At 45.7% G+C, this 16,391-nt stretch overlaps 1 protein-coding gene across 1 annotated transcript in view; it reads right to left on the bottom strand.

Annotated features, from left to right (window-relative positions):
• LOC142768378 (peroxidasin homolog) overlaps nt 1-5,143 on the bottom strand; it is a 104,104-nt gene extending 98,961 nt beyond the window's left edge. The window contains exon 1 of the mRNA XM_075870349.1: nt 5,002-5,143. Coding sequence (XP_075726464.1) covers nt 5,002-5,143 — 142 coding nt within the window. The remainder of the gene's footprint in view (nt 1-5,001) is intronic.
• Nucleotides 5,144-16,391: the final 11,248 nt, after the last annotated feature.

Here is a 16,391-nt window from a genome sequence, read left to right as displayed (position 1 = left end):
TGATTCGCAACATCAATGATGAAGCTATAACAGTGCTTATAAACTTCATTAACGAACACTGGGCAAATGGCATTATACCTCAGCAATGGAAGCATGCAGTGATAATTATGATATCCAAATAAGGAAAGAAATCGGGAATAGAAAACCTCAGGGCGATTTCTCTTACCTCGCGCTTAGGCAAGGTGTTTTAGAGAATAATGAATGCCAGACTTCAACGGCATATAGAATAAAATAACTTAATGCCAAACATCATGTTTGGTGTCCGCTCAAAGCACTCAACACAGGACATACTTGACTGAATGTAGCAACAGCGCAATCTAGAAGTAGTTACTTCGTAACTACGAAAGCGAACAAACAAGGACAGAAAAGAGAACTCTTTTTTTTCTTGCTTTCTCGCTTACATAACTACGAAGTAACTACTTCTATGTTGCGCTGTTCCTACATTCAATTATTTTCTACAAACTTTCCCAAGTTTCCACGCTTCATAAGGACATCCGTGTGCTTTTAAAGGAAGAAGTACTAAAAAATGTTCCGAAAGTAGAAAAAAACATCGTTATGGCCAACGACATAAAAGGCGCTTCCGACGACGTAAGCCATAAGGCCATACTAGATGGCCTAGCAGCGACAAACTGCGGTCGAAGGACGTACCATTATGTACAAAGCTTCCTTACTAAAACAACCTAAAAGAACCGCTCTCATCTAAGTAGGAGAAGACGAATGCAAAGTCTTCCACTCACCAAGCAAAGGCACACCACAAGGCACCGTGAACTCGCCTGCGCTTTTTAACATAACCATGATTAGTCTAGCCAAAAACTCAGAAGATATTCCAGACATCCGACACTCCTTCAATGCGGATGACATCAATGTATAGACAATCAAGGGTAGCTTGGCAGGACCAGAAGAGCGGTGCCAACTAGCAGCTAAAACAACCAAAGTGTACAATAAAGAAAGGGGACTTCAGTGCTCAGCAGACAAATCAGAACTCATTCGGCTCTCCAAAAGTAAAATAAAAAAATAAGAGACAGACCTGAGCCTCCGCTTTGAGATCTAGCTAAACGGCAATATCATTTCAGAGAAAACGGCCGTTCTAATCCTAGAGATGTGGCTGCAGTCCAATCAGAGATGTCTCCACACGCTGAATTTGCTTGTACGAAAAGCTCAAGAAATTGTTCGTATGATGGTTTGAATAACGAACACTCGTGCTGCACTGTAAGAGCAAGACGCGCTTCGTTTGGTAAAGAGCTTAATCATCAGGAGACTAACATACTAGCTACCCTGCCATAACATGAATAAAGAGGAGAAAGAAAAATAAGACAAAATAATAAGGGTGACTTAAAAAGCGGCTCTGCGACTACCACAAAGCAGTTCAACTGCGAAGCTAATAGAACTCGTATTTCACAATACATTTGATGAGTTGGCTAAAGCGCAAGTAGCCACCCAGATTAACCACCTCCCACAGCCGCCCAATGGTAAAGAATTTTTTTCAGAGAATCAGCCTCGGTGAATGAGTACAGGCACATAGAAGAGCTAAGGAATTGTTGTGCTCAGTCACAGCCTGGTTCAAGATATGTCCCCTACCGAAGAACATGGATCCAGTTCTACATGCTGGAAGACATAAAGCAAAAGCCACACACATAAATACAAAGACAAAATATTTTAATATGGCGAGATTCACAGACGCTGCACCATATCGTACAAATTCAAAGAAAATGGTGGCCGTTGTCACAGACCGAAAAGGAGACGTTACAAGTTGTGCCTCCATAGCCCAAGCCTACATCACAGAAGTGGATGAGACAGCGATCGCACTGGCAATAAAGGAGGGCAGTGAGTGAAAAGCCTCACTGACAATAATCACGGATGTAAAGGCTGCATTTTGGAACTACGATAAGGGTAGATTATACATGGAGGTATTTTAAATTCTGTCCAAAGCTTAAGAAGACTTTCCAATGAAAGACGCCCAAATCATTATCTGCGCACCAGGGCACGACGGCGTCACCGGGAACCAGTTTGCGGATGAGGCGGCTCAAGGCTTCACAAATTACCGAGCTTCCTTGCACACTGCAATAGAGGATCCAACGCCCCTAAACCCTAACTTTGATACAATTCTTCAGTATTAGAGGGACAATAAAAACTGTATCCAGCCCCGCATAAGTACCTCACAGCAATGGAATTTGTGGCATAACGCAGAATCCAAGCAAACACATACATTAGCTTACACAAGCTACATGCACTCTAACCCACAGCATACAGATGTATATGTCCGTGGTGCGGGGCCAAACCAACTCTGTTTGGTATTACGTGGGAGTGTACATGTACATCGCAATGAAGAACACCACAACATGAACAACATAGAGGAACGATGAGAGGCTTTGCTGTCCAGCTCAGCCATGGCTTACTAGCGTTGGCTGGTGCAACGCGTAGAGATGATGGATAAAGCCAGCGGAGCCCTGGAATAGGAGCCCGACCATTTGGAATGCTCCGCGTTATGCGCAAATAAAGTTTCAAAGACGGTAGTCTTTCTTGCGGACCTTTGACGCAAAAACTTTGGTCTGTCTGTCTGTCTGTCTGTCTGTCTGTCTGTCTGTCTGTCTGTCTGTCTGTCTGTCTGTCTGTCTGTCCGTCCGTCCGTCCGTCCGTCCGTCTGTCTGTCTGTCTGCCTGTCTGTCTGTCTGTCTGTCTGTCTGTCTGTCTGTCTGTCTGTCTGCCTGCCTGCCAGTACATTTGTCTGTTTGTCCACCGTTACCGCGAACCGGGTACTCTAAACAGCAGCAACTGATACCCTGTACGGCCGACCTCATCCGCAGCGCTTACCAATGTTTCTCAAGGATCAGCGTTCACACGTGTGCGATCGTCAGTCAAAAAGCAATTATTGCGCATATCTGAGGCACCATAACAACTCGTATAAATTCTGCATGTTCGTCTTTTACTGTAAAATGCATACATAAGTAATTCTAAGGACCGTAGCGCTTATCACGTGGCACTGACCATGCAAAGCTCGCACAAAGAAGCGAGTGTTTCCAACGCTTTGCTAAGATGACATGGTGGTGGCACCTACCCGTCGCTTTGCGTTCTACACCTTATCACCTCTGGGACCGGCACGCATGCTCGTCTCAGGGCCACGCGCTTTGTTTTTCAAATAAAACTGCCAGATGGCGCTCATGTTTCACGTGTGACGTGACTTGATGCGCTCGTTCACCTACGCTGCACGCTCGAGTCACTCCAACGAGTGCCTTTGAAATACCAATAACCGATTTGTTTGCGCAGAACATCAAATAAATGTTTTGTTCACTCTCTCCACATGCAAGACTGTCGTCTTTCGACGACATTTGCAGATTAAAAGCAGATTTTGGGCCAATTTGTTTTCTCTCTCTCTCTTTCCAAAAGAAGCAAAGCAATGATGCCGACCCAGTATGCACTGAAATATAAGAAATGTTTATTTGCGCTGCGTTGGTTTTCCATTCAGACAGTTCTTGCTTGGACGTGCCTTGTAAAATAAACCTGAACGCGTCAATTATGCTTTTTATTCTTTTCCTTCAAAAATTGAATACTTTATTGAATTTCTTTTCGAAAAAAATGTTACATTTAATGTATGGTGCTCGTGGGAAAAGGTACAAGTTGGAAGAATTTCAAAACCAAAAGTGAAATCGCACAAAAGTGGACTGATTGGCATAGTAGCACATGTACAGAAGCTGCACCAACGTCCCTTCAGCTTTGTTGTCACAAAAAGTCGTCGTGGAGTATAGTTGGCATCCATCACGCCCCACAAAACCCAGACCGAAGCTGAACGCCTGCACTAAAGAACGAAAAAATTTTCTGCTTCTTGATTGTTGGGGTTTGCCGTCCCAAAACCGCAATATGTTTAGGAGAGATGCCGTGGTGGAGGGCTCCGAAAATTTCAACCACGTGGCCTTCCTTAACGTACCCCAAAATCTAAGCATACGAGCCTCTAGCGTATTCGCCTCCATCGAAAATGCAGCCGCGGCGGCTGGGATTCGATCCCATGGCCTGCGTATCAGCGGCCTCAGCCATTGGACGAACGTGCCGGGTATAAAGCGTATGTGTAACCAGCTTTATGTGTAATTAATTATACGACAGTACAATACATCATCACCTGCGTGGTCCGTCTCTCGACCGCACAGGCATTCGTAAAACACTTCCCCCTTTCAAGCCACATGCGGCAGACAACGGTCGTCTAGGAGCAGCTAAAGACAGATGAAATCGTCGTAAGCACAGATCTTAGCGCAAACTTGTCTTGTCAATAGGAAACATGAAAGTACACTGACCTGGTAAATGTTGCGTGCGCACGCGCGTCGGGATGCATCGCGCGTAATTGCACGGAAAGCTCCCTGCCGCGCTTTGCTAGGAGGTGGCTTTGCAGTTGTTCTGCTGGTTGTCCCAATATCACGGAGGCTGATGGTGAGCTTTGAGCTGAACTGAGCTCATGCACCACCAGGTTGCTACACACGCTTCAGTATGCCGACGGCATCTACCACTGTTTATAAACATGGAGTAGGTGTGTTTAAGACACGCTTCTAGCTGACTGGAAACAAAGCTTCCGTGTGGAAACAAAACCGTCGTGTTGTTTTGAAATTTTAATTCTTCGGTGTACCATTTTTCTGCAAACTCTGGTAGAGTGATCAATATTCATTTTTTCGCGAAGCAGTTACGGAGAACTTCACGTGATAAACATGAGAGTGCCCACAATAAGGCATCAGCCCTATTCTCCTTTTCTTTCGATCTTTTGTCTTTTCACGCTGTTCCTACAATTCACGTGTGTAGCAGATTCCTTCAATACCATCCATGACTACCTCACTCAACGCTCGGCTCTTGTTATCCCTCCAAAAGCTCCAGACGACGCATCCCATTTCATTTTTTATGATGCATATGTAGGACATTTTAGGCGTGTCAGGCAGTGGAAGTGTCGCTAAAAGTCTATAAAGAACTGTTCTGGTTTGTTCACGGGTCCAAAATTTTGCTTTCTGGAAATAATCCTCTACTTACCAGAAGATGTCGCAGTACTGGGTTCTGTAGCTGCTGGATGTGATTTGAAGGTGTTCAGCTTCTTCCTGAGTATTTGTCGCCCCTGGTCAAGTGGCTTGAAGAGTCGTCCAACAAAGGAAGTTCCGTGGGGCTCTTCCGTCATCAGGAGGCAGATAAATGCGGCATGAAAAAATCTTGAGGAAGTGCTTGAAATAGGAAAAGTATATTTAAGAGAAAAATGAAATCAGTGAAAGCAAAAATCAGTAATAGCGACGATCGTCAGCGTCTTTGCTGTTTAATTTACTCCGAACAATCTTAGTATCTTAATAGTACGCCTAACATTTCGCGCTGTTTCAAGAAGGTAAAAATTGATGAAGTGCTAATGGGCCACGAACGAAAAATAAGCTGCTTGAATTAAAAAAAAGCTGGTTGTCGGGGAAATAACATGTGAGTGTACTTTGCACAAACAAGCACGATTAGTGTTTAAGTTGAGAACGGCACTAGATAAAGTACAAACTTTTGAATCTTCAAAAAGCTTTTATTTTCCAATTGAAACTTGCCGGCAAATACCCGTTCACTTCATTTTTATTGATTATAAATCCCTTGAAGTCGTATAAAACAAAGGTTATCACTGAGATGGAAGCAGAAGCGGCTTTCCAAGCGCATGTTTAAAATTTCGACATTAAAGCATGAGAGTGATGAAAAAAAGAAATTTTATGGCTTTTTTTGGCCATTTCACAATAAATGACATTTCTAAAATCAGCATGGGTTTGTTTTATGCTTTGAATTTTTCAGCAGGACGCATAGGTGGTTACAGAAGTGCAGAAATTTTTAATACAGGAAGAATTACAGTGATAGCAGAAAACGTCGTGTCTGACTTTGTTTTTCTCAGATCATTCAAAACGCTAAAAAACTCAGCAAGGTACAGAAAACAACACCGAAACCTAAAAAATTGGCAGATCTGATGCACAGTGTGAATTGGTGATATGCGAAGCACGAATAAGCTCTCTTGCTGTCTACGCTGATATTTTTCCTTTGTTCGCGCGCTGAAACAATCTCGCAAATATGACTACGCACAAGCTAGCCCGAGCTTCTACTCTTAAGAATAAGAAATGAGGATATGTCTCTTTTAATTCAGCATAACGTTCCGAGGTGGGGGTAAATGATGGTGTACATGACTTCCGCGTCTAGAATATCGTGTTTGGATTTGTCGTTTACCTTCGACATCTATTCACGTCGAGTGATACAAAATTCAGTATATGTTGAGCTAGCAAAACGGCTGCTAGAACGCTATGGGCATCATATGTTGTCATGTTCTCACATGACACGCGTGTCAGGATTATCATGTTTGCACCAGTCATATATTTCGTCATTAATTGACGTCAAGTAACACCAAATTTGGTATATGTGCAGCTAGCAAAACGGCCGCTAGTGCATCATGAAGGGCCCATTATACTCCAATGTAGCGTTGACGCGCGCGCACGCTGGGCACAGTGACGCTACGTTAGCGAAACGCGAGCACTCTATAGTCTGACGCCAGGCGCGACCAGCGTCCGTCGGCGCGACTCGACGGCAACCGGCGCGAAATGCGACATGCTGCATTTCGCACCGATGCGTTACCCAGACAACACTGCGTCTTCCTCTTTCCGTGATGGAGGGACGCCGGACGCGCTCAAAGGTGAATGCGTCAAAGGAACGTAGCGCGGTGCGCACCCGCGAGTATATGGCAGGACACGCGCCTGGCGTGACGTGGTGGCGTGACGCGGTGCGCGTGCTCGCCGGCGTTCATTTCGTCGCGTCGACCCGGCGAGCACGTGCACCAAGTCACGTCGGAACACCGCGTCACGCCACCGCGTCATGCCAGGCGCCACTCCTGCATGAGCACATCATGAGAATTGCATGTATTGGGGCCTTGACATAACCAATAAGTCATGTTCTCACATGACACGCATCTCATAATTATCATGTTTGAACCATTCACATACCTTCGTCATTCATTGGCATCCCGTGATACCAAATTTGGCATATGTGAAGCTAGTGAAACGGTCGCGAGGGCATCATGAGCGTAGCACGTAGTCGTGTTGTTACATTACACGGATCTCATGTTTATCATGTTTGCACCAGTATCATACCTTCGTCATTCATTCACGTCCCGTAATACAAAGATTAGTATAGGTGAAGCTAGCTAAACGGCTGCAAGCGCATCATGAGCATGGCATGTAGTTAATATTGCTACATGACGCGCTTGCCATGATTTTCATGTGAGGATATGGTGCATGGGTTCGTCATGCAGTCACGTCATACCTTAACAGTTTTGTAAAATGCCATGTGAACGAAAGCAGTGCAAGTGCTGGAGGATCCTGAATTGTAAATCATGACATTCATGACATACATGTCATGATTTTCATGTTGCGACTAGTAAAGTATGTTCTTCATACAGTCATGTTATGCCATACCAAGTTTGGTATGGATACCACTATTGAAATGGCCAGGAGAGCTAAAAGTCGTAGACGGCTAGATAGATAGATAGATAGATAGATAGATAGATAGATAGATAGATAGATAGATAGATAGATAGATAGATAGATAGATAGATAGATAGATAGATAGATGCGCCCGAATTCGCCAAAATTTGCTAAGAAATGCTTCGCAGTTAGTAATCAGACAACTGCCTGCTCAATAAACAAATCACTGTTTTGACGCAAAGGTGAAGGAATGAACGCGATAGCAACGAATGGCAAGCAAAACCCAACGTGCCCCGCATTTCTCACGTACACATGGCGCACAAAGCTTACTCACAAGTATAAAAGAACGCAAACACGCTTCTCAGTTGTTACTTCACCCTGTCTGAAAAGCACGCTCTTTTCGCAAACGGGCGATGTGCAACGATTGCAGTGACGTTTGTGCGCCCGGTATTTAAAACAGAATACTTACAAGACATACGATACACCCCACTGCAAGGTAAGGGTGCGCGATCGAGTGTACACCCTGATATTCTCTACGCAGGCCGAAGTACGCGTGAGAGATGAGAGCCGGCGCGCGCTCACTGCACCATCTTGCTGATAATGCTGAAAACATCATAGTTCTCCCCTTTACGAGATGCTTGCCACCAGCGGTAAGTAATATGTAAAAATAGCTTGCCCCTTGAACGTTCAAGGAGGTACTCCATGGTGGCTCAGTGGTAACGCCCCGCAATCACGACGTTCGATTCCGCATGCCGGAGTGTTTTTAGGGGCGAAACTCCTTACAGCGGCACCCGTTCGTCCCCCGTAGTATGTAACAAGTATAAAATTTTGACCTCCAAGGTTGTGCCGGTGAGAGACTTCTTCTGTGCGTTGTTGAACAATAAAGAATAGTGCTCAATGTACATGTCAATGCCTGCTAATGGAAAATGAGAGACAGGAGCATTCGGCTTTTAGTTAACGCGCATGCTGCGATCACCATTAGCAGCCATTGGCATGTACATCGAGCACTATCTGACAAGAAAGGTTGCTACGTTATACTCGATAGGTGTAACCTCCTTAGCTATAGAAAGGTTTAGCGAGCGTTGAGCCGCAGTGCCATGAATACAATGAACTTGTATATACCATGAATGAACTCGAGGTGGTTAAAAATGGGAAGTAGATACGAAGCGCAAGCCGTAAGAAAGTAAAGGCCGAATTCTCCGCCTCTCATTTTCCAAAATGGCGGAGGGCAGCGCAGGAAAAAAAACTGGCGGGTTTCGGTACAGCGTTCTTCTGCCTGCTGTGAAGTTCCGTTTTTTGCCCTTGCGATCATGGCTGGCCCACTCGTCGTCACCACGGTTCCTACTTCTGCACGGAATCTACCCTGGCCCGATCTTGGGTTTCCTGCGATGACTCCAATGCCTGAAACCTTCGACGCAGCGACCCTCGGATCACAGCTGAATACTGGAACCAAAAGCTACCCTCCATGTTTGGTGACTGATTGCGATTTCGGCGGGCAACATCCTGCTACCAAGCGTGCAGGTGATACGCCCCTCCTACAAAAGCCTCTGTCACTCTGGAATCATCCGGGGCACGCCACCGCAACGATCACGGTCATGAGACTTCCCCTGTTTGCGCAGGTTTGTTATTTACCGTACGCCATGAGCGTTCATTTTGATGATCGTTATGTTTTTGCGGTGCCGTGCCCTTCAATCGGCCTGTGTGGTTACCCATGTGGATCGTTCTGCCGGTCGTTGTACTTGTTATGTATCGATTTTCACCTTGCTAGTCTTTTGCTTCTGATGTCAGGAGACGTCGAACTCAACCCTGGTCCTACTAGCAAAAACTCCTCCACGTCCCTTGAACTATAGCCAGTGCTATTTACCGCCTTGAACAAGGTCAAAATGCCGTACTGGCGGAGCTAACCCTTATTCGTGCTGATAACTCAAACATAAAAAGTATGGTTAGCAACCTCGCCGCTCGAGTTGATGCACTGGAAAGAGTGGCTCAGACCAGTGAGCCTGTATTGGACACTAGCTCCACAATCACTGAACTTGCTTCTGAAGTAAGGGAACTAGCTGCAAAGTGTGACGACTCGGAAAATCGCCAGCGTCGCTGTAATCTAATTTTCTTTGGAATGCCAGATGCGGAAGGTGAAACATGGGCTGAGTCCGAATTGCGAGTAATGGCTCTTGCTCGGAAAGTCTCAGCGTAACGCTTGACAGAGATGCAATCGAAAGGGCCCATCGGCTGGGCCATTTTCAAGGCACTAAGAACCGTCTGATAATCGTGAAACTTGAACATTTTAAAGATAAAACTAGAATACTTGCGGCTGGATCGAGACTTAAAGGCTCTAATTTCCAAATTCGTGAAGACTATTCTTCTCGTGTTCGTCTAGCCCGTAAGAATCTTTACTTGTTTGCTCAAGAAAAGAAACGCCCATTTAAAATTAGGTTTGATAAGCTTTTCGTGGAAAATAAACAGTGCACGTACATTGCTGATACAGCATCTGTTGTCGAAGTAAATTAACAATTGCTACAAGCTGCCACGAATTCAGTATCTAATAAAGCGGCACCTGTGCCTTCTCCGCCCCGTTCCCGTCATACTTTATCCGTCCTACTTGTGAATGTGCGCAGTTACCTGCCAAAAAAAGAAGCTATAGAGGGAATCCTACTTGACAACAACACCGAAGTAGCAATTTTTACTAAATCGTGGCTAAATGAAAACGTACAGAGCAACGAAATTCTACGTGATTTTCGGTGCTTCACAATTTACAGACGAGATAGGGTTGAGAGAAGGGGAGGGGGAATTCCGGTTCTAGTCAAATCCCACTTGCACTCCTATAAGAAAGATGTTAACAGCAGCTATAAAATCCTCTACATACATCTGCTTGTTGCCTCGGGTAATCACATACTGGTCACCTGCTATCGACCTCCAGACTGTGACTATGCTTTTATTAAGGACTTGCACTCGGTGTTAGTTGATTTGAGCTCCCAATTTCCTCGTGCGAAATTCTTTCTGTGCGGGGACTTTAATCTTCCCGATATAGACTGTGCCAACCTTCAGGCCCCTTCCCGGCTATCAAATGACTTCATTCAACTGTCCCTCCTATTCAACCTCACGCTGACAATTAATACTCCGACTCGTGGTGTCAACATACTCGATCTTGTCTTCGCTTCCCACCCCGACCTTATTCACTCACCTACGTGCATAGAAGGCCTGAGTGATCACTGTACCATATTATTCAACCTCTCTATTCAAGTACCTAGGCATAATTCACGGAAGAAGCTCATACGCGACTACAACAAGGCCAACATTTACGCAATCATTACCCAATTGGAAAGCTTTTATAGTTTCTTCTCTCAAACTGGCATCTCCAGAAGCGTAGAACAAAACTGGCTACTGTATAAACAAAAGGTCTTGACGCTAATCGAAGAATACGTTCCACTAGTGTCTGTTCGCTGTGACGATGACAGTCCTTGGTATACAACTTCTATGAAAAAAGTCTCACAAAAGAAGAAACGCCTTTTCCGCGAGGCAACACGTAGCATTTCTCCATCGAAATGGGACGAATATTTCACTTGCCTTCGGGAATATACTAGCGCACTGAAAAAAGGCACAAAGAAGTATTACCAGGAAGATCTCCTAAAAATCATCCGCGACAAACCTAAAAAATTTCCGAACATTATCAACCCCAACAATTTAGCGCATAACATTTCACGGTGCAGTCCTGATGGCTCACAGCTTCCAGCTCAGCAGCGCTCTAACTTGATAAATTCTTGCTTTTCCTCAGTCTTTACTAATGAGCCTTCAGGCAATATCCCCTTTTTCTCCAGGTATAACTTTCCCCAGATGTCATGCATCACCATAAATGCTGAAGGTATCATAAAAATTATAAACCAACTAAAAACATGGAGTACCCCTGGTCCTGATAACATACCGGCAAAGCTACTAAAATCCACTGGAGCTATTTCAAGCAACATTCTGCAAATCATATTCTCTCAGTCCCTCTCCGAGGGTATCATACCTGCAGACTGGAGGGTAGTCAAGGTAACCCCAGTATTCAAATCAGGTGACCGTTCTGACCCATCTAATTATCGTCCTATTTCACTGACATGCATTGCCTGCAAATACGTCGAGCACATTATTTATTCGCACGTTGCCCACCACCTCGATAACAACGGGTTTTTCTTAAAAAATCAGCACGGCTTCCGACCTGGTTTGTCCTGCGAAACTCAGTTCTTTGAATTCACTGCCGACCTCCACCTAAATTTAGATTCTCTATTTCAAACTGACGTCATATACATAGACTACTCTAAAGCCTTCGATTGTGTCGCTCATCAACGACTAATAAACAAACTCTGCTGTCTGAACTTGGACCCTTTAGCCCTGTCATGAATCCGATGCTTCCTATCACACCAATCTCAGTTCACTGACATTGCCGGTCTTCACTCCACTGCTGCTCCCGTTACATCCGGTGTCCCTCAGCGGCCAGTACTCGGCCTCTTACTCTTCCTCATATATGTGAACGATCTACCATCAGGAATTTCATCATTCATTTGAAGATTTGCGGACGATTGCGTCCTTTATCGCCGAATAACCACTCCAGACGACCACGAAATTTTACAAAATGGCGTATCCTTAATTGAAAACTGGTGTTCACTCTGGATGATGCAGACCAATGTTTCCAAATGCAAAATCATGCGCGTATCTCGCAAACAGTCTAACTCGGAACACGTCTACAATTTAAACTCAATGACTTTGGCGTATGTCTATAGTTACCGATACCTTGGCGTGCTTATTTCTAATACTCTCACGTGGTCGGATCACATCACACACTTAGTTGCTGACGCATGTAAGAAGCTTGGTTACATCCGAAGAACGTTATGCCTATCACCTCCTACAATCGTTAAAATGGCGTACGTAACCTTCGTTCGTACGAAGCTCGAATACGCGTCGTCCATTTGGAGCCCTCACCAAACCTATCTGATTAATCTGTTGGAATCCATTCAGAATAGGGCTGCCCGGTTCATTATGTCCAATTACAATCACTCATCAAGCATCACTTTTATAAAGGAGTCTTTAGACTTGCAGAATCTAGCTGACAGACGTATACTTTCTCGACTTTGTTTATTTCACAAATGATACTATTATTTTCATCCCTTGCATGGTTCTCTCTTGCTTTCTCCCGCCCGCTATTCTCGCCGGCTATTTATTTCCAGAAGCCTCCAACGTCTTTTCGGTATGACCGTTGCATTCAATAGGTCAGTTCTTCCTGTCGCCATCGAGGAATGGAATAACTTACCGGAAATCATCGTCTCAGAGCGTGACTCGTGCGCATTCAAACAACTACTAACAGCTCACCTAAACTTGGAAGCCTATTAAAACTCTACCACTGTCACTGTATTTTGCGCTCTTGAATGTGTAAAGTTTGTGCGCGCATGTTTTTGTACTTGTATAAGTACATTTTCTGTGCGTCTGTTCTCGGTTACTGCAAAGGTATTGCTCGTGTGTTTGTACAACTTTCTATTTTTTTCTTCGTTTTTGTATTTAGAAAAATGTCCCCCCCTTATGTAATGCCCTTTAGGGGCCCTTAAGGGTCAAATAAATGATGATGATGACGATGATTAGCAGCCATTGGCATGTAAATTGAGCACTATCTGACTGAAAAAGTTTGCTACGTCATACTCGCTGGGCGTAACCTCCTTGGTTTTCGAAAGCATTAGCGAGCGTTCGGCCGCAGTGCCATGAATACAGTGAACTAGTATATATTGTAACGAACAAATACACTGCCGGAAGCTAAAACAGCTATTTATTAATGGCGAACTTGTGCCCGTCAACTAAACACACAAGGTCGTGAGCTCACTGGTCAAAACCTCGTCAACTTCTCTTGCGTCTCGCCTCGAGCTGTTCCTCGAAAAACCACCAGCGTTCCTTGTCCAGCGCGTGATGTGGAGACACCTGCAGCCAGCGTTGCATGGCGCGTTGGCGCGTTTAGCTTGGCGCGTTTAGCTTGGCGCGTTTGGCTTGTCAGTTGGTGTGGCAGCTCCTCGAAAAACCACCAGCGTTCCTTGTCCAGCGCGTGATGTGGAGACACCTGCAGCCAGCGTTGCATGGCGCGTTTAGCTTGGCGCGTTTGGCTTGTCAGTTGGTGTGGCAGAATTCATAAGAGCAGGAAGCGGGGCAAGACTTCGGTAGGTGCCTAACAACATGCGGCATTAGTCCCCCTCCCGAAACGCATCGTCCCGATGCGTACGCTGACGTCGAACAGTTTTGTAAAGGAGTATTTATCTGATGTTTGAGCACATATATCAGTTGTCTCGTTCAGTGCCTTTCGTAGTACGGTTTCATTCGTACTACATGAACGACTTCTGGGCGATTCCTGCGTCGGGTTGAGCACACTTGCCCTTCAGGAATTACTTCGTAGTTTAGCGTGCCTAACTGGCGAAGTACTTTGTAAGGGCCGAAATAGCGCCGCATCAGTTTTTCCGATAGGCCAGGTGCGCGTATAGGTGTCCACACCCACACTTTGTCTCCGGGGTTGTACTGTACGTCTTTCCGCTTCAGATTATAGCGACTTGCATCGGAGCCTTGTTGCAAAATGATACGATGTCTTGCCAATTGCCGTGCCTCTTCTGCCCTTTCTATGTAGTCACTGATGTGTTGGTCACTCTCATTCGAATCGTTGATAGGTAACATCGCGTCTAAGGTCGTTGTGACTGTCTGACCATAAACAAGTTGAAATGGCGTGAAGTGTGTCGTTTCTTGTACTGCGGTATTATACGCAAATGTTGCATAAGGCAAAATACTGTCCCATGTCTGGTGCTCAACATCCACATACATCGAGATCATGTCGGCGAGAGTTCTATTGAGCCTTTCGGTTAATCCGTTTGTTTGCGGATGGTATGCTGTAGTCCTTCTATGATCGGTGTGGGTGAGCTTCATAACAGACTGCATCAAACGGGCAGTAAATGCTGTTCCTTTGTCTGTAATGACAACCTGTGGTGCGCCATGTCGAAGTACAATCTGAGTGACGAAAAACTGGGCTACTTCGTTCGCCGTTCCTTTCGCGAGAGGTGATGTCTCAGCATATCGAGTCATGTAGTCTGTTGCTACCACAATCCAGCGCTTTCCCGATGAAGAGAGAGGAAATGGACCAAGCAAATCCATTCCCACTTGCTGAAATGGCCCTTTTGGTGGCTCTATTGGTTGCAACAGACCCGCTGGTTTCGATGGTGGTATTTTACGTCTCTGGCAATCGCGGCATGACTTAACATAATGGTGCACCGAATCCCTTAATTTCGGCCAATAATACTTGCGGCGAATTCTGGCCAAAGTGCGACTACTACCCATATGGCCAGCCGATGGGTCGTCATGACACGCTTCTAAGATTTCTGCTCGCAGTGATGATGGTACAAGAAGCAGAAACGTCTCACCGGTGTTTACGAAGTTGCGCTTGTATAGGACGTCGTTCCGGAGGACATAGGATGTCAAACCATGGACGAAAACTCGTGGTACCTCAATTTCGTGACCCTCCAAGTATTGGATAAGCGGGCGTAGTTCCGGGTCCTCTCGCTGAAGACGAGCCATGTCCGACACATTCAGAACTCCAAGAAATGGGATGTCTTGTTCTTGGTCAGATGATGGAGACTCAACAGGTGCGCGAGACAGGCAATCCGCGTCATTGTGCTTGAGACCGGACTTGTAGACCACAGTGATGTCGTGTTCCTGCAGACGCAGGCTCCATCTAGCAAGTCTTCCTGAAGGGTCCTTGATGTTTGCCAGCCAACACAATGAATGATGATCACTGATTGCTCGAAACGGTCTGCCGTAGAGGTATGGGCGAAACTTGCTGATGGCCCATATAACTGCGAGACACTCTTTCTCTGTCGCTGAGTAATTAGACTCAGCATTCGATAGAGTGCGGCTCGCGTAAGCAATGACCTTTTCTTCTCCATTCTGCCACTGAACGAGGATGGCACCGAGGCCAACGTTACTCGCGTCGGTATGTATGTCTGTATCGGCCTCTTCGTCAAAATGTGCAAGTATTGGAGGAGACTGCAAACGGCGTCGCAACTCTGAGAAAGCCGCTTCTTGTTCCTGCCGCCAAGAGAATGGTACACTTTCTTTCGTTAGCCGTGTCAAAGGCTCAGCGATTTTAGCAAAGTTTTCAACAAAGCGTCTGTAGTAGGCACATAGTCCCAGGAATCGTCTGACGGCCTCTTTGTCTTGCGGTTTCGGAAATTTTTCAACTGCTGCAATCTTTTCCGGGTCTGGGCGGATGCCTTCCGCACTAACTATGTGCCCGAGGAACCGAAGCTGACGAAATCCAAAGTGACACTTTTGCGGTTTGATGGTCAGTGCTGCCACGCGAATGGCATCCAGTACCATTCTCAGTCGGTGGATGTGCTGCTCGAAGGTTGAAGAAAAAACCACTACATCGTCGAGGTAGACGAGACACGATTGCCACTTGAGTCCGGAGAGCACAGTGTCCATCATCCTCTGGAAGGTAGCGGGAGCAGAGCACAAACCGAAAGGGAGCACTTTGAACTCGTATAGTCCGTCTGGGGTCACAAACGCTGTCTTCTCGCGATCTCGTTCGTCCACCTCGATCTGCCAATATCCACTTTTTAAGTCCAATGATGAAAAGAAATGAGCATTGCGTAACTTATCCAAGGCATCATCGATCCGTGGAAGGGGGTAAACATCGCGCTTTGTGACTTGGTTCAGCTTTCTGTAGTCAACGCAAAACCGCAGAGTGTTGTCCTTCTTTTTGACTAGCACTACCGGTGATGCCCACGGACTGTTGGATGGCTGGATTACATCATCGTTGAGCATTTCCTGCACTTGGTTCTTGATGGCTTCCCTTTCTTTTGGCGCTACTCGGTATGGGCGCTGATGCACAGGTCTCACGTGTTCTTCGACCACGATACGGTGCTTTGCGGCGGGAGTACGTCCGACTTTCGA

Source organism: Rhipicephalus microplus, chromosome 8, assembly GCF_043290135.1.
Source record: "Rhipicephalus microplus isolate Deutch F79 chromosome 8, USDA_Rmic, whole genome shotgun sequence".
NCBI classification, from domain to species: domain Eukaryota; kingdom Metazoa; phylum Arthropoda; class Arachnida; order Ixodida; family Ixodidae; genus Rhipicephalus; species Rhipicephalus microplus.
The sequence above is the reverse complement of the archived record's forward strand: the minus strand, read 5'-3'. Positions and strand labels throughout refer to the sequence as shown.